Below are 25,040 nucleotides of genomic sequence, written 5' to 3' on the forward strand. Positions count from 1 at the left end.
CTCTTGTTGATTAGTTCCCATGCTGGATACTATTTTATAAATAAGGATGAATTTCCCTGGGGGGAAAAATATCACACCTACAGTGTGGTATATAAGTAATGATAAAGAAGAGTTGATTTTGTCCACTTGTAGCATAAAGTGAATCTTATTTGAAACACGTCTGTAAGATAACAAATATTAATATTTACTTTCACTAGATCTAGGTATTTTTTCCCCCCTTTTCATGATATGACTGTTGCTATCATGGAGTTTTTCAGTAGATGACACAAACTGAATTAGAACCATGCTTGCCCATATGAAATTTGCAGCACACACCAAAGTTGTATTTAAATTATTTATTGTGTAAGAGGAGTGTTTCTGAGCTGGCAGTATCTGCAAATCAGTATTCATCCGTTATAGCTCCAGTAACACAAATGGAGACCTGTTGCTGTTTTATGTACTTATTTCTTCGCTACTTTACCACTGTCTTCTAGGAACTCTCTTGTCAGCAACGTTCCTTGCAAAAGCTGGATCAGCAGAACAGTGATGTAAGAAACAAACTGAATCAGGAGCTACAGCAAGCCAAAAATGACTTCAATGCTCTGCGGGCAGAATTTGACAAAGTAGGTTTTTATACTAAAAGCTTCTACTACTGCTAGAATTTAGTAGTCTTGACAATACTACACAAAGTAAATAATAATAATCAATGTGGGGATTTACATTAATATTTTGTGCAGTTTGCATTAGCTGCTTTGTATTTACCATTTCTCACTTCAACACTACATATTTAAATGTGAATTACAGAATTCAAAAGGTTTGGGATTAGTCCACTTTTCGTAGGGAAGGAGAGCAGTGCCACTAAAATAAGTCTGTTGAATAAGACAAGAATAACTATGGCTGTTCACAAGAGACACCTCGTAGAGGAAACCTGCAGAGGTGCAGCCTGATGGTAGAGCTAAGCTGATCTACAGGTAGTCAGCTGATTCTTGGAACTACAGCTGTATTTCATATACTCTTGGTCATGCACTCCTGTGACTTCCTTTATAGCTGCATCTGCAAACATTTGAACCTGCAGAAAACTGATAGATCTAAAAAAGCAAAGTAAACAGAAAGCCCATGTGTACACGGGCATAAGAGTTTTCCATCAATATGACTGAACTGACTCTCCCCAAAATCCAGATTATTGTCAGGGCTTGTGTGAGGGGTGCTTTGAATGTTAGGGAGATCTTTCCCAGTTTTGGCAGCAAGTAGCCATTAGGTCATATTAGTTATGATGGAGCCACAATTTTAAGGTAGTTACAGTGCAGCAGAAGCCTAGAAGAGAGTAAGACTAAAAACCGCATGTATTTAAGGGTCAGAACGCTTCTGGTAGCAGCTATAAAGCAGCAGAGCTAGCTGAACTAGTAAGAAAAAAAAAAGTCACGAGTCTGAAAGTTGTGTTGAGAAGACGCATCAGGTGGGAGGCTGAACTAGGACAGTATTTCTGGAAGTGAACACATTGTGAAATGTTTTAGCGTAGGTTTTTAATATACATTTTTCTTGAGCATATACTACTAAAGAAATTGGTTTCGTATTGAAAAATAGGTACTTCATACAAGTACCTTTCTACAAGAAAGCTGATTTATTATCCCATGACCTCAGAATTATTATGTTATAAATATGATTATATGTTTTTCTTGCTTTCTTGTTTTGACTTGCTGATCGTATTTCCTTTCTTTTAAATCTGGAGCATTATAGGACTATTTTGAAAGAGGGAATGCCTGTTCAGTTTCTCTAAAACACTGTTCATGGAGCGAGAAGTGCAGTTGTGGTGCTTAATTTCTGATTTCATGGCTTAGCAAAAAGGCTGTTATGCCTCCAGTCTCATTTATATCCTACAGTCCTATCATCTACATTGTGCTGATGTATCTGCTAATTGAATATACTCATTTGTCTCAGAAAATCTGTATTTATTTTAGAGATATGCCATGTTTCTGGAGGTAAAAAGGCAGAAAGGCAATAAGAAGTTGTTTTCTAAACCACAGTGCAGCAACCCTAGGTCCAAGGTGGAATAAAGAAATGTAGTTTTATTTTTCTTTGTAATGGATTAGAATTTAAAGTTTTATGCATGGGAGTTTTAAAGGAAAAAGTAAATTTTCAATACTCTTACAGATGATGGCAGTGAAACAACGCTTGGAACATGATACCAGTGATCTTACCCAGAAGCTGTGCAGAGCAGAACAGGCTTTGTTAGCAGCCCAGGCTAAGGAAACAGATCTCACAAGAAACTTTGAGGTAACCAACGCAGAAGGGTAGCAGAGTTATTATCATAAATTACCAATCTGTAAATATTAGGACTGTCTATAAAGTATCTTTGGACACTTCTTATGAATTATCTTAATAACACAAAAATTAGGTCTTCATTAAGTTTCTGTACATTAATTCAGCTTGTGCAATTGGCTGATGGACTGGGATACAATGTTATAATTCTATTCAACACTCTTCAAGTTCACATTAGATTTCTTTTACCAAATGTGGGCTTTTGTTTTAAGATATTCCTGCTTTTAGTCCTAAAATAAAAATACGTGTTTGTTTGACTTCAGAAGTACATTCTACAACCATTAGTGCATACTACTGAACTGAAAATCGTATGCAAATGCTCATTATGTTGTCTTGAAACAACTGCATTTTTCTAAAAGGGAACAGAATCCAACGTTTTTACACCACTCTAAACACTTCCCTCAAAACGAAGATAAATTCAGAAAGATCTTTATCTTTTAACATGCAACCTCATATTTATAGGGGCAGAAATCTCTTCCTGTCTTACCTGCCTTTGTCTTTTCAGTTCCACTGTTTAGCTTATGTAGCAGAGAATCTACGGTTAAAACTATTACAGGTGCACTACTATGTGAACAACTAGGTGATGGACTGTTTGTTTTCTGATTCCAGTTAAAGGAAAGAAAGCCTATGGAATCTATGTCAAAGATTTGTTTTACTTAAATACTCTCATCTGGCTTGTTGCCTGTTGTTATGAGCAGATATAAAATCTGATATAATTTCTGCCAAAAATTCAGTAAACAAATTTGAAGTAACATAGGTGGTTGTTTGTTTTTTCCCCCACTAGTGCTATCACTGATACAGCTTTAGTATATTGTGAAACTTTGGTTTAGGTACACTCATGCTGGTAGACTACAATGTCTGGAAATGTTCCCAGTTATTGGAATGTGGCTATTTAAGCTGTTAATTGTTATAACACTATTTCACATGGCTTTGGCCCAGCTGACTAGCACTCTTGTACAATTCCCAGGCACAGTTTGAGAGTTCACATGAGCCAAAGGCCATTCCCAGCAAGCAGTTTGGTTACAGCCACCTGCTTTGGAAAATACAAGATTTTAATGGTACAGATATGGACTGTCCTATGTCACTTGGCCTCAGTGCTGGATAGTCCTCCTTGGCACGTGTTTATTTAGTAAACAAACATAAGCAGTGCCTTCTAGTGGAAATGCTGATCAAGAACACTTTTGTTCTTCCCATGTATAACAAAAGAGAAAAGCCTCTAGTAAGCTTCTATGCAATCTCAGTGTAACCTTTCAGATTGATAAAAGAATGGGGAAAAAAAAAGAGAAATCATGTACAGCAAGTATTACAGGCAAATATTACATGCCTTTTCCTGTTTTGAAATTATAAAGTGAGGCTTGATACAGGACGCTTGTTTTGTGTTTTTTTTTTTTTCTTTGGGATCCCGCTGACAGAGAACATCTTAGTTTGTGGAGTTACTCTCTTTACTGCAGGTTCTTGTAGTGCTGGTTTTTATCTACTGATCTTTTATCCATCTTATTGGTCTGTAGCTGCAATCATGCTTTTCTTTGTATTTGTTTGTCTTGGGCAGACAATTAAACAGCTGGTGACAGTGATATTGTTTTAGAACATGAGCAATACATTTAGAAATAACCTGAATCTTGGGATGTAGTAATACTTGAAGAAATCAGTAATGCTGCAGTTTTTTCTCTGTCTTGACGTGTATATGATATTATGGTGCATGCTGCAAACCTTAAGACCTGGCTTGTCATCCTCAATCATAAATAAGTGTAATGCAAAAAAAAAAAAAAAAAACCAAAACCATCAAATTGTTTTGAAGTCCTGGAGGTTCTGTTGACTGTAGATTTTGTTTATAGCAGTGGAAAATGACAATGAGATTGTGTTGTCTTTGGATTTACTGCAGAGAGAGGAATAGAATCTTGTAATAATGTTCTAGCTTCTCTTTGTAGAATACCATTGTTTTGTGATGATTAATCCACTGCTGTATTCACTTACTGTGTAAGACTGACATTTCAAAATATTGCAAAATAGATGCACTTGTGAGACAGACTAGGTATGTTTAATTTAAGGACCAGTAAGCTTTGCAATCGTGGTATCTCTGTGGTATAGCAGTTATGGCATACTAAGATATAGTTTACATTTTGATGGTTTTAGCAAACCCGTGCTGTTAATGGAAAAAATGGATCAGTCTGTCCCTGTACTGCTCAGTCTGCCCACTGAAGAGTTTCTCCTGATCAGTAGTACTGCATGTATATTTTCTGGAGCTTAGTGTAGTTCTCTTTTTTTATTATTATTATTTTTTTTTTTTTTTTCAAATCATGGTTGCAGAATGGAAAAAGTGAGTAAAACATCATAGAAATAGAGTCATTAACTGGATCAAAACCAAATTGATTTTATTTCTTATAGCTTTGGAAAATGCAAATGGAAAGTTGTTATCATATGCTTTGATAAATCGTGGCTTCTTGGGCTTTGCTGAATGCTGTTAATTGGAAATGTTTTGCACTAAATCAAAATAATTGGACTTCTCAGCTGTTTTAATTTCTTAAACTTATCTGTTCTTCTGTAAATAGATCACTCCAGGTTTTCTAATAAACAGGCATGTTTAGTTCCTGTACTTGTATTTTCATGCAGCCCTTGGAATGCAGGGTGTTTTGGCAACTTGTAACTTGAGAAATTATTGTTGGGATAACTAGAAAACTTTGTTCCTTGAAAATTTTGTGACTTTTTTGTTTTAAACTCTGAGTAGGGAGGGCTATGAGTAAAAGGAAAGTTAACTGTTTATGACAGTGACAATTTTAATCATGTTCTGAGGGTGATTTATTTATGTTGCTTCAAAAACAAGCCTGCCATGCCAGCAAGCATTTAATATTTTTCATCCAGACGTTTCTGTTTCTTGAGCTTGGCTTTTGTGAATTGCTGTCCATCTGCTAGTAGTAAATGGATGAATAATAGACGACCTGTTTCCAATTGGGCCATGCCAGTGCCATGCCATCTGTTGTCCAGCAGTACAGGAGTTTGGAGAAAAAGGATTCATTTTCCTACAAGAACTTTTGTTTCATTTCCCACATGCAGTGGCATTGTACAGATGATTACATATATATTTTTAAACAGTTTATTTGGAAGAAAGTACTCCTAATGGCAAAACAGCCCTCTGAAAGTGTAAGCACTTCTAAATAAAATCTGAGCTTTGTTGCTATGGTGATGGTTTTCTTGTTTGTTTGTTTAATGAGAAGTTGTCTCTATGTAAGATAAGTGAAATTTAATCTGCAGTTTTCTTTCTGATTTTGATGCCATTTTAGGGGGTTTGTTTCTTCAGGTAGAGCAGCCTTACTTAATCAACTCTGATTTTGTAGGTTATGTTCCATCCTGTCTGCTTGAGCAGTTATGTGGAGCTGTTTGCTGTATGTAAACAGTGGGTACCTAACAATGTCAACTGGCAGCATCCCTGAGAGGCTGGCAACTAGTTAGGCTCTCATTCAATAAATGTTCTCAGGCAGCTCTTAGGAACCCAAGACCAGCAGCCTGGAGACGACTTAGTGGAATAGTTTCCTTCTGACTTAAATGAGTAAAGTTCTTTGAACTTCTTAAAGTATATGAAATGTGTTCATTATTGATATTGTTTTAGGAAGTGAAGAAGGAGAAAAACCTTCTTGATGCACAGTATGAAAAAAAACTGCGAGAAATCCACCAGCTTGAAGAAGAACTAGGAGCAGTCAAGCAATCTCTGAAGCAGAGCCAGAATTTTGCAGAAGAGGTGAAAAGTGAGTTATGTTTTTAAATTTGCATGTCCCTTGTTACTTTCTCAACAATGCACGTTTTCTGCAATACTGTAAGTTTGATTGTGAATTAAGAAAAAAGTTTTCTACCATGGGATGTGATTATGATGATATTCTTAACCTTGACCGATGTGAAAATGAATTTTTTTGTCTAAACATATGCAATTTCTGAAGATATATAATTTTGAAAGTAGCTGAAGCACACTGACCTTAGCAGCAGGATGAATTTCATAGAATATATTTAAGCCAGGAAACTTTATTTTCTTTTTATGTGTTTGAATTCTTAAAGGAAAAAAAAAAAAACGTTATCTAAGCACTGATATTTAGGTGTTCCTTGCAGTGATTGTTCCTAATCAAGAACAAATTTTTACAGGAACAAAGTTGAAATACAAAATATACTTAATAGTTCTGCAGAATCAGATGAAAGGCTATGAATTCCCACTTCTTTCTGTGCAGATTCAAACTTCGTGTGAGATTTCAGAGGAAGGCTTTTGACGTTGATTCTTTTCTCCTGAAAATTAATCACCAAATTTATCACCCGAAAAGCAATGATGCTTCTGACTGGCAATTTGCATCTTTTATCAGCTGTCTAGTAGAATGTAGTGTCCTTTTCATTATTCTCTACTATTCTCTATTTCTTATCAAAGCAGTGTAGCCACAATGGCAATCTGAAAAATGACTGTAAAATTATTTTTTTTTGTCAGACAAGGAGTAGGAACCTGATCCATGAGAATGGGTCTGGATCCATGAGAATGTATCTGGAATGTTACAGGTATTTAAAAAAATGGTGAAAATGAGGCGCAGAAGCAACAGATGATAACCTGACAAGTACGTACTGACTAGACTGTAGCACAGACTTGTATCAGGCTGTAGAACTGGAAGTGGACAAAGTCTATTAGTATGCAGTGTCAGTCTGAAGAGATGTGAGTAATCTTTTTTTTTTTCCAGTGAGGCAATATAACAGTAATACACTACACTAGAATAATTAAAAACACTAAGTGGTCATTTTTCAGTTACAAAACTATCAAATTGGCCAATAGTGTCAAGCAAAGTTCTGACAGTGTTCTCTGTTGCAGGTAAGAATGCTTCTCAGGAAGCAGAGCTGAAGTTACTAGAAGAGAAAATTATGGAGCAAGAGAGCTCTCTTTCCTTGGAGAAACTGAAACTAGCCTTAGCTGACATGGAAAAGCAGCAATATTCTACTGAAAATCTGCTCAAGGAGAAAGAAAATCATATTAAAGAACAAAACTGTAAAATAAGTAAAATGGAGGAAGAGTTGGAAGCTTTGCAGAGACTCCTTGCATTTAAGCAGAAAGAATGTGAAGAATTAAAGAAAGAAACAAATGCTTTTTCTGAATGGAGAAATGAAAATGATCATGTTATAAATAAACTTAAGTTGGAAAAGGAAGATATGCTGATTCATATTAGTGACTTGGAGAGTTCCCTTCAAAGACAGCAAATTGAAAATCGTGAACACAGTGAGAAATTCAAAATAATGGAAACTGACAGAGACAGGAAGAACGCAGAAATCAAAGAGCTCAGAGACATGCTAGGATGTAGAAGTGCAGAATTAGAAGAACAGAAAAAAGTTTGTGATGAACTTCGACAAGAAGCAGAATGTTCTGACAAAAAGTACTGTAAAGACATAGAGAATATGTCCTGTAAAATATTACAGCTTACCAACCAGGTTAGTGAACTAGAAGAAAAGATACAATTACTAACAAGTGAAGGATTGCAAAGGGAGCAATATTATCATGAACTGCTTGGTGAATATGAAAAAATCTGCTGTCTTGTGAAAGCAAAAGATACTTCAGAAATGACAGAAAATAGAGAAGGTGACTTACACGGTGGTCAGGAAGAAACTGCTTTAGATAATAAGCAACTAGCAGCAAATAAGCCTGTTGCCAAGGATCATGGATGTGCAAGAGCAATGCTAGGAACAGAAAAAATGAAAGATCTGATGGTCTTACAGGATCAGATCTCTTCTCTTGAGATTTCCCCAGTGGCTCAAAAGCAGCCGAATTCAGATCAACAGCACCAGGATGAAGACTTACTGCAAACTGAGAATGAAACAAATGAAAGATTATGTGATGTAAAACAGAGGCATGAAAGCTTTGTAACAGAAACTAACCAGTACTTTAGTAACTTTAAAGCAGATATTTCAGCACATCAGAAATCTATTAGAAAAACAGTCACTATTATTGAGGAAAAGGACATGGAACTTCAATCTCTGAGAGGAAGACTGAAAAACCAACAAACAGAGCTTCAGGATTTAAAGGTCAATAATAAATTCCTTGAGGATTCAGTGAGACAGCTGACACTGATGTCTGAGACATGGGGTTCAGAGAAGAAGGACATGTCTTCACTGATTTGTTCATATAGCAAAGAAATTGAGGAACTTACTGAAGAAAATGCAACCCTTAAGGATTTAAGCAGAGATTTAGAACAAAGCCAAATAACTTTACTGGAAGAAAATAGAAATATTTCTAATAGTTTAAAGGAAAAAGAAGAAATAATTTCTGAAATGTCCAGAAAACACAAGGAGGAAAAACAATGTATGGAAGCAAGAGCTGAAGAAATCTCAAGAGAGCTGAAGGCTTTGCAAGCACGGTATAAACTGGTGGAAGAAGAAAATGTAAATGTGCTGAGCATTCTGAGAGAACAGACTGTTGTATTTGAGGAAAAGAAAGCAGAATTAGAACAAGAAGAGAAATTGGTACTTAACGAAAATAAAGATATATTATATAAGCTAATAGCCTCAGAAGAAATAAAAAAGAATCTGATTCAAGAACTTCAGCAACTGCAGTCAGGTTTTTCTGATGTTGAACAAGTGCCCTCTTCTGAGCTTGACTGTTTCAAAAAGGAAATGTCAAATGTCAAGGCAACACAAAATACAATTCAAGAGCGACATAATACTGTGTGTATCCAAGACAGGGAACAATTGGTGAAGGAACTAGAAACAAAAAGTGAACCTCTAGCGTATGACTCTAGTTGTGAAAGAAGGCTCTGTTCAGGCCAGTTGAGGAAGACCATGGAAGAAAAGGATATAGAATTGAATAAATACCAATTTAATCTTGAGCTTCTTCAAATGGACTTGGAGGACAGAGGGATCTCCCTGGAGAACTACAGGTTAGAAGTGATGCAACTGAAGACTGCTTTAAAAAAGATGGAAACAGAACTTGAGAAAAGTGCGAGAGAGAAAGAGACACTGCAGCGAGAACTGCTGTCTGTTAAAGAATTGAAAGCTTCATGTTCTCAGCTGAGATTCCCAAGTGAAGATAGCCGGTTGGAGGATAATGATGATGATGTTTCTCACAATTGTGGCATAAGAGAAATGGATGAGTTGGTCTTGTCATCCTCTTTGCAGGTAATAACAAACAAACTGAGTGAACTGGAGAAAATCTGTGAGAGATTGTGGAATGAGAACATAGCATTTGTTTCTGCATTTAAAGATTCAAAAACTGATGGCACCACAGATATTAATAAAGTGGCAGAGGAGAAAGAGAACATAATCAATACAAATTTAAGAACTGAGAAAGCTACTTTTCAAGATGAATTTATGAATGAAAGTGAAAACAGCGATTTGAAAATGGATTGTGGCAATAAGGAAATATTTGGATTTAAAGAACGTAGTACTGGATCCAGTTCTGACTATGAAGACTTGAAATTGTCCAGTGAAGAAGTTAAAATTTGCTTTGCGGAAATAAAAGAGAGGCTTTTCTCTTTCCAGAACGAGCAAGTAAAATTGTATGAACAACACTGTAGTATGGCATCAAAGATAACAGAGCTACAGTCTTGTGTTAAAATACTGAAGGCAGAAAATTCTGCATTGTCAGCGAGTATGAGCAGTTTTCATATAGATTCTCTGAAAATGCCACTGTCTTCTAGCCAAAATGAGACACAGTCTAAGTTAGATGAAACTAAGTCTACAGACTCTTTACTGGATGTCACTTTCTCAGAAGTAAGTAAGGTTGATAATTCTTGTAACGGTGGTGTGTGCAAATGGACAGAGGAAATTAATCATCTGAAAAGTTCTGTGGAAGGAATTTCAGAAGATGCAGCTAAAGTTTTGAATGAAAGTGGTCTTAGTGGCCACATATTGGACTCTGTTAAAGAGTTCAGGAGTAGTACTCCTAGCAAATCTAATCCTGAGGGCAGAATCAAAGAACTTGAAATGTTATGTCAGGTATATGAGAAGGTCATCAAGGTGCTCCAAAATCAACTTCATATTCAAGAAAATACGAAAACTGAGGAAATACAGGAGATGAAAAATACTATGCTTTCTGAGAGAAAAGAAATAGATAAACTACAAAATCTGTCTGATAAGAAAGAATGGCAGCAGAAACTGAATTACCTGACTACAGAGATGGAGTGCAAATTGGCAGAAGAAGGAAAAACTGAGAATTTGTCTTTTGACCTTAAAACAGCAAGTCTCCAACTACAAGTCCTCAATTCAGGTTCTCTCTCACTGCTGCGCATTGATACTGAAAACGTAAGTAATTACAAGGCTTTTTGTAAACCTTCATTTGTGGTAAAGCCAAATTTGGATTTTACATATTAAAAATGAAATATGTTTGAAGTTGTATCCGCAGAAGTGGTACTGTTTAGAGAAAGTAGAACAATAATCTGTGTCTTCAGTTTTGTCTTTTGCATCACAGGCAATCATGAGAAACAACAAAATCAGCAGCTCTTGTCTGTTAGCACTGTGTAATACATTGTGCTTCTTTCTTCAAGCTCGTGTCAGTGTGGATTCTGCAGCGCTAGCTCATGCGAGTGTGCTGTATGCATCTGTACCATCTGTTTACAAGTGTAGATCTTTCCTGATTTAATACATCCTGTTGAAGATGCCTGTACTTTTCACGTTCTTTCATGTGACCATATCAAGCAAAGTAGGACTGCTTTCGCATCTCTAGTTCCCTTTAATAACCTCAACAGCCAACCAGAGCTAGCTGGTAGCAGAACAGATATTTTTCAATTCAACTTCACTTCCTTCAGTATAAGTAAGAGAATGAGAATTTTGGAAGTCAGTGCTGTCCCTTCTTTCAGTACATCTTTCAGAAGATGGCATGAAACCAATGAGCTAGATTTTACTGGTCTTTGTAAAGAGTCTTGTGTGTGGCAGGTCATTCAGAATGGAGGAGAACCATTTCAATTTGTGCACACAACTGTATTCTGCTAATTCACCCTAAAAGTAGGTCTAAAAAGTACATCTCCTGCCTGGGAGAATTCTAGTTTGGCTGTTAAATCCTGTACGAATAGCCTCCAGCAACTAACCAATGCAGGCCTGGAACTGGCAGTTTAACACTACTCTCACAGTCAGAGCATTTTGAAGATTTCCATTTTGGCCAGCTGTACAACACTGAGTAACTGTTCCTTACAAAAAAAAATTCTTTCAGTTGTATGTGTTGCTCATGAGTAGCAGTTAGAGTATCTACACTGATACACAGCCACCTAAAGAAAGAGATACAACTCTTCACTGTACACAGCTGGAGCTCTTCCAAGGTGGAATCCCTGGTGTACAGATCATTCAAGTTCTCCCTTCTGTCACAGTTCCTTTTCAAGTCCTCAGTTTTCAGAGTCAGTCATTCATATTTTTTCAAATGAGGATATGAGATAGCACCAGATGTAAACCCATCTCTGCTAACTGAGAAAAGAGATTCTTTGATTTGGGTCTTGTCCCTCTTAGAGTTTCTCTTGTGTCTAATAGATGGTGAACGTGAAACAATTCTCCCATAAGAGATACTAATTTTTTACTGTGTCACCTGGATATCTGTTTTCCTAAAATGTTGAGGAATGTGACATCTTTGCATTTAGTTCTTCATTAAACTTGGGTGAAGTTTCCCCCTCAAAATCACTAAAACTTTTCAGCCAAATATATGTGTATTCATAAGTGTAAATTCTTCCCATAGGAAAGCAGATTCTCAGTTTTCTTATGGCTTAATAAAATTTTTAAGACTCACTTTCTCTTTTTTTTGGTTACATGCATGCATACTTTTTTTTTTTTAATATGATTCTTTAATTTTGCAGGCCACTCAGCAAGAAAACAATGGTCTTTATCAACTGGGAGTGCCTGTTGGAACTCCAGCACTGAGAAACAACAAACCAAAACTCATTCCCTTGGAGAAAATGGCTGTAGGAGAGACAGCTGTGCATGAAAATACTACTGAGACCACTGAAGCAAAACTAGTAGAAGCTTATTCTGACAAGTTTCACAGAGGAGAAGAATGTAGAAATATGTCAAGTAAAAATGCCAGCTCTTCATATCATGATAGCGCACTGTCATTTTCTAATAGTAGAATATTTTTAAGTTCAGAGGATTTCTTTGAAAATGAAATAAGCACTGAAAATCATCAAGAAGAGATAAAACAAAAAACTGTTGAAGATTCAAAGCTGATCTGTGCAACAGAAGGCCATAAAAATGTTGATTTTCTCATGGAAGTCAAGGAATTAAACTCACAGGAGGGCTTTCAGAATGCACAGTTAACTCTGGAGAGCTCAGCTCTGGCAGAATTGAAAGAAACTGCTGTAGAAAAGGAAGAAAACAGTGACACAAAGGAAAACCTGGAATCAGTTTCTGTCAATAAACAGCAATTATCTCATGGAGTAGTGTCTTTAGAAAAAGAACATGAGAAAATAAGTTCTAAGCACAATATAAATAAAATTAGTTTGTCTAATACAATCAACGCACTGGATGATATTGAAGTGATCAAGGGAGACTGTTGTGATCTATTTCTTGGAGCTGAATATGAGCAGAGGCAAACAAAATCTGAGCAAGTTAATATGGAGATGCATGCTTTGTTTGTAGAGGGTAATGCTGAAATTCTTTGGGCAAAGTGTCAGCAGTTAGAAAAGGACAGGGAAATTAACCTGAAAACTATTCCTAGCCTTCAAGAACAGCATGTTTCAGTCACAGCTGAGGGAAATGATATTGGTCAAGTACATTGTGTTCTGTCTGAAAACAAAAACAAGCTAGATCAAGAATATCAGAAATTAAAAGAGTTAGAAACAAATAAGGAGGATTCTGCTGAAACCATTAGAAGATTAGAGAGTGAAGTAAAGATACAAACAAATCTGCTTGAGACTGTAAAGTCTGATACGGGTGAACTATCAGATGAAAAGGATCACCTTCTACAAAAGTTGCAGAGTTTAGAAAAGGATGCATTGTCTTTCAGGTTGGAAGAAGAAAAACTCCAAAACCAAGTGGCAGATTTGAACAAGGAGAAAACAGTGCTTATGAGAGAATCTGAAATGATGCAGACTAAACTGAGTGCATTGGAAATTGAAAATTCAAAGCTTTCCAGGTATTTGGATGGCTTGATAACAGAAAAACGTGAACTTGCTGCTGGACTGAACTCAGCACAGAAAGAAGTAAATCAAATGCGAGAAGGAATGGAGAAGCTGAAAATAAAAATTGAATCTGATGAGAGAAAAAAACACTACATTGCTGAAAAGCTGAAAGAGAACGAAAGGAAATCTGATGCTCTTTTGGATAAAGTAGAGAGGCTTGAAAGAGAATTGGAGATGTCAGAGGAAAATCTAAAAGATGCAGTTGTTCGACTGGAGACCGCAAAAGCAGAGGCAGAGACATTAACAGCAGAGAAGGAAGAGATGGCTGAAAAGTTGAAATGTCTTCAGTCACGAATCAATGATCTCACCTCACAAAAAGAGTGTTTGGCTAAAGATTCAAAAGATAAACAAGAAAGGATCCTTGAACTGGAGTCTTCAAATTTGACTGCAGCAAAACTTATAGAAGAGAAGGAGAAAGAAAAGATGCAAATCAAGGATGAATTTGAAAATGCTGTGTTATTGTTGAAAACTGAGCTCAGAGGTATGAGTGAGAAATTAGAGTTTGTTTCCAAGGAGGAAGCAGTTGCTAAAGCGAAAGAACAAGTTTTGATTAATCAGGTGGCTTGTCTTGAGCAAGATAAAACAATGCTATTACAGGAGTGTCAGGAATTAAAAAATGAAAATATAAAGTTGGGTCACACAAGGGAATTACTTGCTCAAGAAATTATGGAATGTAAACAGAAGCTTGAAGAAAACATAGAGGAAAATCATGCTTTTCAACAGCAGATAAAAGAATCAGAGGAACTGTCTTCACAGTTGACACGCATGAAACATGAGCATGAATGCTGGCACCAGGAAAAACAAAAGATGCTGGATTTAATTGTTGAGTTGAAGCTGAAGACACAACCTTTTTCTGATAATGGAACCTTTCCGGATATCCTGCATATTCTAAAAGTGTCCTATAATGACCTTGAGAAGGAGCTGGAATCTGCACTTTGTGAAAAGACTGCATTATGTAAAAAGGTAATACCATTTCTAGGAGGGTTGAGTTCCCTTTTAAAGAACAAGGATAAAGTGTCCTCTGGGCTTACCACTTCCTTAATAAATTGTATGTTAAAATAACATTAACTTCAGACTTTTACAGGAAGCAGCCTATTTTTGAAGTTATGTTCTCAATGCAATCACACATTTGCACTGTAGTTAGAGCTGGAAAGCAGGATGATTTTTTGTGTGCAGTGAATGAAAAGATTGCTTGAAAGTAGACATAGAAGTTCAAGTAATCTAATAGTGCAGGATGTTTTCCTCTTTCCTGTAGAAGAAAAGGAGGAAAGGCAAATTTTAGGTGAATGAGGTTTTTATATTAAGAATAAGTACCTGGAGAGCTCAATGGAAAGTGAAACACCAGTTGGACAAATGCTGTGTCAGGATGGCATTAGCCTGTAGTAACCCATGCTTGGAGTTGGGCCAGCGAGGGGAGTAAATTAACTGATCTTTAGAATTGCTTATATTTATGCAAGAAAATTCTTCAGAGATCATAGCACTTAATACAAATAATGATGGAAAATTTAATTTCAGGTGAATGAGCAGACTGAAAATTGTATCGAGCTGGAAGTCAAGCTAAGTGATGCTGAACAGGCAATTTCCAAATTACAGGAAGAATTTACTACGGAGAGGAAGAAGCTTGCTGAACAAATACAACTCCTTCAAGAACATTCAGAAGAGAACAAAGTTAGTTACTGCATGTGTAGTATATCTGTGTTCAAGGCCAGGCTTACTATCATTAAGAATGCATGGAGGTTGTTCAAGGGACTCTGCTAATGACCTATTATTTCAGGTTCTTGCATCCAACTTCCTTATATATAAGGTTCCATTCTGAAATGGAATGATGATTAGTTGAAACTTTTCCCCCTTTTCTTTCTGTTGAAGGAATTGAATTGTTTTCTTAACGTAAATGCCACAATTGGCTATCTGGAAATCTTTTGCTGCCAAGAGTTCTCTACTGCAGGCATTCAATCATTAGGCTAAGGATGTTAGATTAAAAATTGTCACATTTCTCAAGCTTGTTTTAAAGAACAAATTATTTTCAAGGAAGAGTCAAGGGAGAAGCAGATTATGAGTGTTTAAGATGTTCCTATTTAGTACTCAGGCTGGTTTTTTTACCAGGGTGATGACTAAGTCTTGTTTATTTGTGAACAATATTACATGTTTATAAATGAGCTTAAGTGACCTTCTGACCTACTAATGATATGGACAAAATTTTATAACCAAGGACTTAGTTCTGTTCTGATGCTGAGGGTGTTGGATGGAAGAAGAACTGAAATTTCTGCAACTTTCAGTAACCCTGTATGGAAACAAATTTTCCTTTTGGACAGGTGTCCAAAAAGTACTGTCATGAAAGTAAATCAACATGAAAATACTTAGAAAGCTTTGTTAACTTTGATAGGGTGAGAGATGACCCTTAGTGTTTCAAGTCACTCTGGAGAAGCAGTCATATGTTTATGTCTTAAGCAGAGGTTAAGCTTTGGTTTTGGCTGTGCTGCTTAATTTAAGTGTTGGCAGTTACACGTAGTGTACCTACCCCTCAGGTTGCAGTTTTATTTTGTAAAGACTTTCCTTTGCCTTCCATCTTGCCTCTTTGTGCTCAGATTTTTCTATTCTTTGGTTACAGTGTGTTTAGCCACTGTAAAATTTGTCTTAATAAGTTGTCTTTGGAAGTTTTAGATACAAAGTCAAATAATTTAACACGTTAACTGATCCTCCGATTATAAAATTCTAAACACGAGTAGTGTGCTTTTGCTGTTTTTAGATTGAGCTGCATTTAGCTGTGTCAGAAAAACATGAACTGACAAAGAGTTTGGTGGCAGTCCAGAAAGAACTACAAGAAAAAGAAAATATAATGAAAAGAGAAATATCAGAATACCAAGACAAACTGCTTCAAACAGAGAGAGAGCACCAGAATGCTTTAAAGGAAGCAAACAGAAAGGTAAATCAGGAAACGGGAAGATAGATGCTATAAGGTTTTTAATTAAAATTTTTAATTAAATTATAGATGTTTTACAAATTTTTCCTGATTGTATTGCAAAAGAACTATGGTAACAGTATTTCCAAACTACATACGCTTACCTCAGAGCTCATTAAGGTTTTTTTCATGTATTTTACCTTTTTGTTTCATATAGAAAACTGTAAAAGGTGATCTTTACCTCAGAATTCAGTAACTGTTAAGTGTGTCTGTGTCTGTGTGTAGACATACATGTAACTTAGCTGGGACAGTGCACTTGAAGAAGTGAGAAGAGCAGTGTATTTTAGTCTGGGAAATCATTTGTTTTGGTAGGTATGGTGAGGAAAAGTTATCTACTGGAGACTATAATGACACATTTGTTGGAAATGCAGTAGATTTAGCTATGTTGTATACTAAGAGGCATCTTTTTTCTATGGAGGAGACAAACATCTAAGCCCTATTATAAGGGCTTTCAAACTGCAAACTTCTTGAAGGCAAGACGCAGGTATACAGAATGTATTTATACTTGAGACAAATTAGCCTTCCAGTTTTAAACTCCTCAAAGTGCACCAAGCAAACTTGCTATGAAATTCCTGTTGACAATGATATGCTTTTATGTGTATCTTCAAAATATAACTGGATGTCCTTTTTAGCATCATGGTAATTAGGCATGGTTTTTTTCCTCTAGAATGAAATACAAATTGAGGTCTGTCAAGAAAAGATGAATTCATTAGAACACTTCATCAGCTCACAGAAATTGGAGATTGAGCATCTGAAGTCAACTAAAGAAGAATTAAATAATTCTCTTAAAGAAGCCAATCAGACCTTAGGAGAGCTCCTAAAACTTAAGGTAAGAAAAAATATGCAAGCAGTGCTGACTATGTGAGACCAAAGGCACAGTGCACTAAAGGGAATGTGGGACTGGAGCCACTGCTGCAGACCTTTGGTTTGTCTTTGATACAACCTTTGTTTCTCTAATGAGAACATAGGGCATGGAGAAAATATTGTTACTATTGATCTACATTAGAAAAATTGAGTTACTCATACTACACCTACAATTGGTTTGTGATGCTAAACACAACAGTCTGTTATTTACTTTAAAAATTTCAACTGGTCATAACATGGTCAGAATACAGTCAGAGTGACTTTGCAGTGCATCTGTTTTCTGTTTGTGGATGGTGTCAAGGATAGGATATTCTGTTTTAAGCATTAGTCTTTAATTCTTGAGGGTTTATCAATTCTCATTAAAATTATTAGGAGCTCTGTTTACTGTGCGCAATTGATAATTTGGTAATAGTTGTGTTTGGTTGGCTTTCTAGTAGCACAGGTGAAGTTTAACTGTCCACGTAACTGAACGCGTGTTTATTAGTTTCCTCTGCGTATTTCTCATCTTCATTTCTTATCCTGCTTCTGTCTGTGATTGATTGCTGGCTCCAAATTCCTGCTTCTACTTCTGAAATGAGATTCTCTCTCTAGAAGGCTCTTGAAGATTCATAATCTATTCAGCATCCTTGCAATTAAGTGTTGAATTGCAACACATTCACTTTGCTTGAAATTTATTTCCTCCACTGTAGTGTTGATTGTCAATTAATGTGTTTAACACCAACAGTGTGATGATTTAATACTGCAGGATATGTACCAGTGGCAAAACATAGTACCCAGGGCAGTGTAACTGTGTGATACAAAGCTGCCAGCTGTGCTTACTGTGTGGTGCCAGACCAGATGAGCAAGGAGCAGCACAGGAGAGTGGAAGATGATGGAAAGGAAGATCTGATGCTGCTCAAAGTAGTATATCTGAAAGACAGAGTGCAAACCAGGCCTGTGTTATTTTGCTTCTGGTCAACAAGATACATTAGAGGCAAAAAAGACCAATTAGGAGGATGCTGTAAACTTTAGCATTTAGAATATTGGTTTGAAATGTATCACTTGGGAATGCAGCGCTTTATTATGCGAGGTCATTAGGTGATATTAACTGGAGAGTTTTCTGCAGAGTTAATCTCATAAATGTATCTGTCCAGAAGAGTACTTTCCACTTTCTTGTGATAAAAGAGCTGCTATAATGAGACTGTACAGAAACAAGCAAGCAAATCTATGTTACAGCCATAGTCTATAACTAATAGCACGTAACACTTGAGGTTAATAGTGTAATGTTTAAACAGAAGAGTTATGTTTCAGGTGCAATAACTATTTTTTATTTGTAGGCTGACAATATTAATGCTATTGTTCAACTAAATAAGGAAAAAGAATTTGTCCAGAGTGAAGTGCAGCTGTGGATTAAATCCTGTAAGCAGGTGGAAGAGGAAAAGGAAGTGTTGCAGAAACAATTAGCTGACTATGAAGAACTACTGAAGAAGAAAGATCTAAGTGTGTCAGAAAAAGAAGGTAGTTAAAGCTAGATGTAGTCTTAATGCTTTTATAGTTGTGTTAATTTGTAAACATTTTCCCTAAAGTGCCAATTTGCATATGCAGCACTGATATAGAACATGATTTTTAAACTTAAATTTAAAATTGTGTTCTGAAGTTACAAAAGGACAGAAAAAATGTTTGCCTATGCACTGATCTAGGTTTCTTTTGGAATTTTTGTTTGTTTTCTCTTCAGCAAATATTCTACTACGCATAAAATATGACTGATTTTGTTATACACTGTCACTTATTTTTTGTGGTTGCACAGTTGTAGAATATATGTAATTAATCAAAAGATGTGGGACAATTGTATTATACGTTCTTGTATGTGCTTTTTTTAAAAAAAACTTCATTTATATGAACAAAGACACTTTATTTTGAAAGGTACTGATGAGAATGCCATTACAGAAGAAATTAAATTAGAACTGGAAGAATTACAGGAAGCTGTGGAAGTGAAAACCAGAGAGGCAAATGAGAACTTGGAGAAATACTGCTCTCTAATTGTTAAATACTATAAACTTGAGGAAGCAAATGAGATGCTAAAAATGCAAGTCACTTTGTTGAATGGTCAGCTGAAACAGCAAACAAGTGATGCTGTCAGCAGCTCTTTGCTGAATTCAGGTAACTCATCGACAGTGTGCAGTCAGTCTGACAAAGAGATGAGATGGAATGAAGATACCACTAAGCCTTCTACTAAAAGACAAAGATGTGAAGACACCAGGAAGGAAAGTGGAGAACCAAGATCTCCTTTGCCAGAGACTAGCTCAAAAAAAAAGAGGAAAGATGATATCTGTCAAAACTTGGAGAATCAGGAGAACTCAGACTATGAGCCAGATGGGCTTCCAGAAGTAGTTAAAAGAGGTATTTATAACTTTTTTTTTTTTTATATACAGTCAAATATTCTCTGAACATGATGGGTGTTCTTTGCTCTTTTTGTTTTTCTGAATTGGTTTTGCTCTTTGGTAACAAGGTGATAGTGCTAAACATTTTTGACTACTTTCATCTTCCATTAGCGTCACCAATGGAAGTTGTGGCAGTTTAATGCAAATTTAGCATTTGTAGAACTCTGGTTTTAGACCATCATAATACATTTACATTGGTTTTATAAATGACAAATTAATTATAGAGGTAACTAATCTGACAGTTGCAATTTTGTACTCTCTGGTGATATATGTGTTAGATGGTAAACATCATATATTAACAGCAGCAGCATTTTGCAGGAACATGGCTTGCTCTAGTCATTTTAAAATGTTCTTTGAAGTAATCAAAACTTACAGAGGAATAGATATAGAGTGAATCTAATCTTAAAAGGCTATAAAGAGGGAATCCTAGAATATGTGCTGGGATGGAGTCACATTTGTTCCCTTTGTAGCTTCTTCTCTGTTACTCCTTTGGTGGAGTTAATAGCTTTGGAGGTGGTTAATAGCTGCATGGGATTTGCCTGGCAGGCACTTGATGGTGGGGCTGTGGGTTGCTGCTGTCCCGTGTGGGGCATGGCAGGTTCCACCTGGCTCTGCGGTGAATGATTTAGAATCTCCCAAGTCAAAACTGTTGCCAACTCTCAGCAGTGGTACCTTAACAACTTCCTGAGGGTTTTGTTTCATTCTTTTATTAACAAGGTGGAATTAGGTGGCCTGATATTCCATATAATGGTTTGCTTTAGCAAACTGTTACCTGAGAAGAATGCACAAATTAGGGATTAAAAAATATATTGTATGTTCCACTGCTTATTAAGCACCTTTTTGTAATAAATACAATGGTAATCATAAGACAAACTGTAAAGTCACCTCAGCTTCGGTAGTCACTCCCAGAAATCAGGACTTCTAAGCTGTATTTGCAATTCATTTTCTTACCAACATTATTATTTTTATGTAAAAATACCTGCTCTGAGGACACATGCATCAGTTAATGTTTGACTTTTAGGCTGGATAGCAAGATAACAGAGAATCTGTAATAATGCAGGTCTAAAGTAAAGAATTTATAACTGTAGACCATAAAGATAAAGAATCTGTGATACAGTGTGTTCTGACTAAATACTGGTAAAAACAGTACATATGTTTTCAGGCTGAAACTCATCTCCAGATGATAATGTTCCTATTTGGAGGGGGGAAAAAAAAAAAAAAAGACCCAATACTTGTCTGAAAAGCTTTGCTGTAGAATTACTTTTGTACCTTGCCTATTGTTTTCAGGACTTGCTTATGAAATTTGGAATACAGAAGAGCAATTCAGTAATCTTTTAGATTTTCAATATGACAAATTATTTATTTTCATCAGCTGCTTTAATTCCCATGGTGGGAAAAAAAAGATCCATTCATTTGAGGAAAAAGTGTAGGTTATTTAGCTAACCTATATTTAATGTAAAACCTGTGTTTAATAGAAACTCTCTTTATTCCAGGTTTTGCTGATATCCCCACTGAAAGGGTTAGCCCTTATATTTTACGTAGAACCACCCTCAATCTATGGACCAGTCCTCATCTGGCTTCCCAAAGTGAGAACTTGCCCAAACCTACACAAGATGTACAAACAGGAAGATGGGATCATCTTGGTGAGCACTCCTATTCAACACCTGGTGGCAGCAAATCACAAAGGGTAACTTTTAAAAAATGTATCTGTGCATGAAAGCCATTATGTTCACTAAGCTTATTCATCTTGCTGAAATCTCTTTGAGTATATCTAATTATTTAAATTTCTCAGCAGGGAAGTGAAGGTGAGATCGTAAATACTGATTCACTAAAACATAGGCTAGACCACGTTAGTAACCTGCAAGTTGTTCCCATGATGTAATCTGTGACTTCATAGGGAAATCTACTTGGAAATGTAAATGAAATACAGATAGATTTTTTATTTCTTTTGTTTAGTATTAAAGAACAGATAGTCTTTGTAGTACAGTTTTTTAGGTTTCAGAAAAAAAAGTGAACAGCATAACAACCTCTACAAGTCAGGGCTGAGGATTAAATTTTTCTGCTAACTGTTCTTGAAATTCCACTTTCTAAAAAGTTATAAAGTAATTGCAGATATTTGAGAGTGTGTTAAACATGTGAATAGAGAACACTTAAATGATAAGAAACAAATTTAATGTTAGCGATTACCAGAGTTTGAGGTTACCAAAATAAATAATACTGAGTTACATTCTGAAGGATGATTTCATTAGTGAAAGAGAAGGTTTAGTAAAGTTTAAATTAACTTAGAAGTGTTTTCAGTAACGTGGCACACTGCTTCATGTTTCACAGCACATCAGAATAAGGCATTCTTTCCAAGCTAATGCGAATGCTTTGCAGATTACAGAAAACGTTCCAGCTTCAGAATAGAAGTAAATCTTCTGTTGTCTGATATTTCCTCCATATTGTTAACCACACTATCTTAAAGCTGAGCAACCAGAATTTGAGAGTACATATATATTGATACTTATTTTACCTGACACCTGCATAAACTTCTTCCAATTTGCCGCATTTGTAAAACAAACAAACAAAAACCCCATTCTCATGGCAATCAGGGGAGTCTGCCATACAACTAAATATGAAATCATAAAATATGACTATTATTTGTTGTATTAAAAAAAAAAAAAAGCAGTTTTTTTTTTTTTTTGTTACTGTGTTGGCAAGATACCAGAAGAAAGTAAAGGCAAAAGCCTCAGAGATGGTGGGATTTTGAGCAACCCCATCTAGTGAAAGATGTCCCATACAAAGGGAGTTGGACTAGATGATCTTCCTAGCTTCTTCTAACCCAAAGTATTCCGTTCTATAGATTAGATTAGTGGATGTATAGCCTTTGAGCTTATGAGGATGATCAGCCAGATGAGAACTGCAGTTTGTTTTGAGCTATAGCACTATGAAATCCCTATAGTATTGTGAGAGTCGATCTGTGGCATTTATTCATGTTTTTTTCAGTGTCAATTATCCTACTTGCTGCTGCTTACAAGAATTGCCTGGAGGTCTCATTATTGTTTTATTAAGTGATCCCAATGAATTTATTCACAGTCACTTATCTGTGTTTTTCTATAAGTTTAGAAGTAAATGAAGGGTGTTTGTTGGAGGAAAAAACAAGCGAACATAAAATGAAACAGCTCAATAGTACAAAAAGAAAGGAAATCATGGCTCCAAGAAGTTACATACTAATCACCTGCCAGCATTGCATAAGCCTGTTGTAGGCTCTCATTGGCCACAGTCAAGGTTACAGCAAGTAAGAAGCAATCACTAATAATCTGATTTTATCTTATGTGAGGGAATTATTTCCCAGTTAGTCCTCCTCTTTGCCAAAGCACGTATTTTTTTGTTAATATGTATGTACTTTTTTTTCCAAATTCCCAACAGTTAGTCTTTTGCTGTGAGACTTCTGACCAACTGCAGGAAGCTAACAGTTTACCATTGCCAGTAAAACAGAACATTTGTTTGTGTTACAGATAAATGAAGAACAGCATTCCCAAGCAAGAACAGCTTTTTCACCAATGAAATCTTCTGCAAGGTCACCTCTTTGGCCATATAAGCAATCCACAAATATTGTCTCTGACAATATTAGGGAGACTCATATGATTCATAAAGCCAAAAATTCCCAAAATGAACAAGCACTACACAAGCTAGATCAACAGCAAGAAAATTGTAAGGTGCAGTAAATCTGTGTGAATTTAATTACAGCTCAGCACAACTGATAATGAAAAAACAGTTTTTCAAGTAAATACCAGAACTACACTGGGGAGCAACATTTTTCTTTCTGATCAAATAGTTAGCAATATCCTTCAGATCTTGTTCTTGAATATGTACTAATAGTTGTGGAGTGATAATGGAACACGGAACTGAGATTTGTGGAATGATTATGAAAGAACAGATCTGTGGAGTCTTCTGTAAATAATTCTATACAAACTTGTAAAAAGAAATTAAACCACTAAACCAAAAAATGGACTGCATGTTGCCTTGTAATTCATTGTTCCTGTTCATCCTGTGTACAAAAGGGTGATTAACAAATGGTAATTAAGATCACTTGAACATCTCTAAAACTATTAGATTTCAGGAAAAATGAGGCAAGCACTGTCTTATGATTCAAAATGAGGCAGCAATTTCATTTGCAACTGCAAATGCATGTATAACTAGATAGAAGCTGAATCCAGTGCACAGTGGTTTTTGTGTAACTTCTTCCACGTGGAAAAATTGTGCAAAGAAGAAACTTGGTCCAAAAAAATCCAGAAAGGATTGTCCATTTTCCTTTATTAACTGTCATCTGCTAACCCATTTCTCTGTACTTCCTGATATATGCTGGCTTTGACTGTAGCTGGGAGATGTTATTGTTAATCATCACCTCTGAAAAATGGACACTGTGGCAACACATAGAGCTCACTCTACCAATAATGGCTGGCTGCTGATTCTCTACAGGAAGTCATTCTTCAACCTTGCAATGCTCGGCCTTAAATGAGACATTTTATATGAAAATCATTGCAGGTAATTGACTTGTAACTGTTGTAATAAATGGATTTAAAAAAAAAGAAAAAGTGGGGACAGCAATAACTCAGCCAGAAAAAACATCTAAAATAGAGCAGTTCTGTGCAAGAGGAAAGGGTCCCATCAACTCAACCAATCATTATTCAACTGAAGAGAAATTACTTTTCCAATAATTCATATTGATTATGCTCACCTACCCAAGTATCAGGAAAATCAAGCACCAGTACACGAGAAATAGTGCTCTATGACTCCAAGCTACATGGCAGGGGGACATTATCACGTTCTTCCATCAGAAAGATGTCATTTCTTCCTTCTAAATCAGTAGATAGTAATATTTTCTATTGCCTGAGAAAGAGTTCCTGGAGAAATAGCATTTTCTTTTAAATTAAGTTGAACTTCAGAGTATAACAAGTGCTTCTCCAATGACACAAAGATAAGGTTCTACTTAGGTTGTTCTACTGGTTTTATGCTTGGACTATTTTTCTCTCTCAAAAATACAGAAGAAATGTTACCCTGCCTTACTGACAGCACTGTCAGTTAGAATGCTCTATCTGAGAAGACACTGATCTACTCACTGGTCTAACTGGAAGATCATTGAAGAATTTCAGCATTTGTAACTACAGTACTACTACTTAAGTAACTACATACACCTACTGGTGGCATCAGGATCAGCAGAACTTGTGGCTTTTTCTTAACCTTCTCTAGTTGTCTGTTCACTCAGATATTGGGTAATCAAAACAATCCTTGTGGCACTATGCCTAGAGGCAACTTCCAGGGAGAGAGAAAGAGGCCCATCTTAAAGAATGCACATGGACTGCCTCAGCTTCTGTCGGTGTTCCAACAGGGCAGCTCATAAAAGTTAAATTACTT

At 36.1% G+C, this 25,040-nt stretch overlaps 1 protein-coding gene across 1 annotated transcript in view; it reads left to right on the forward strand.

Moving 5' to 3' along the window:
- CENPF (centromere protein F) overlaps nt 1–24,434 on the forward strand; it is a 36,542-nt gene extending 12,108 nt beyond the window's left edge. Inside the window, exons 8-19 of the mRNA XM_042828414.1 lie at nt 474–602; nt 2,131–2,253; nt 5,903–6,038; nt 7,130–10,545; nt 12,081–14,363; nt 14,916–15,068; nt 16,147–16,323; nt 17,027–17,188; nt 18,540–18,720; nt 19,126–19,602; nt 21,137–21,330; nt 23,141–24,434. Coding sequence (XP_042684348.1) covers nt 474–602; nt 2,131–2,253; nt 5,903–6,038; nt 7,130–10,545; nt 12,081–14,363; nt 14,916–15,068; nt 16,147–16,323; nt 17,027–17,188; nt 18,540–18,720; nt 19,126–19,602; nt 21,137–21,330; nt 23,141–23,350 — 7,641 coding nt within the window. The 3' untranslated portion in view covers nt 23,351–24,434. The remainder of the gene's footprint in view (nt 1–473; nt 603–2,130; nt 2,254–5,902; nt 6,039–7,129; nt 10,546–12,080; nt 14,364–14,915; nt 15,069–16,146; nt 16,324–17,026; nt 17,189–18,539; nt 18,721–19,125; nt 19,603–21,136; nt 21,331–23,140) is intronic.
- Nucleotides 24,435–25,040: the final 606 nt, after the last annotated feature.

Source organism: Centrocercus urophasianus, unplaced genomic scaffold (genome assembly GCF_019232065.1).
Source record: "Centrocercus urophasianus isolate 14NV4802_14NV808 unplaced genomic scaffold, USGS_Curo_1.0 seq_10, whole genome shotgun sequence".
Taxonomy (NCBI): Eukaryota; Metazoa; Chordata; class Aves; order Galliformes; family Phasianidae; genus Centrocercus; species Centrocercus urophasianus.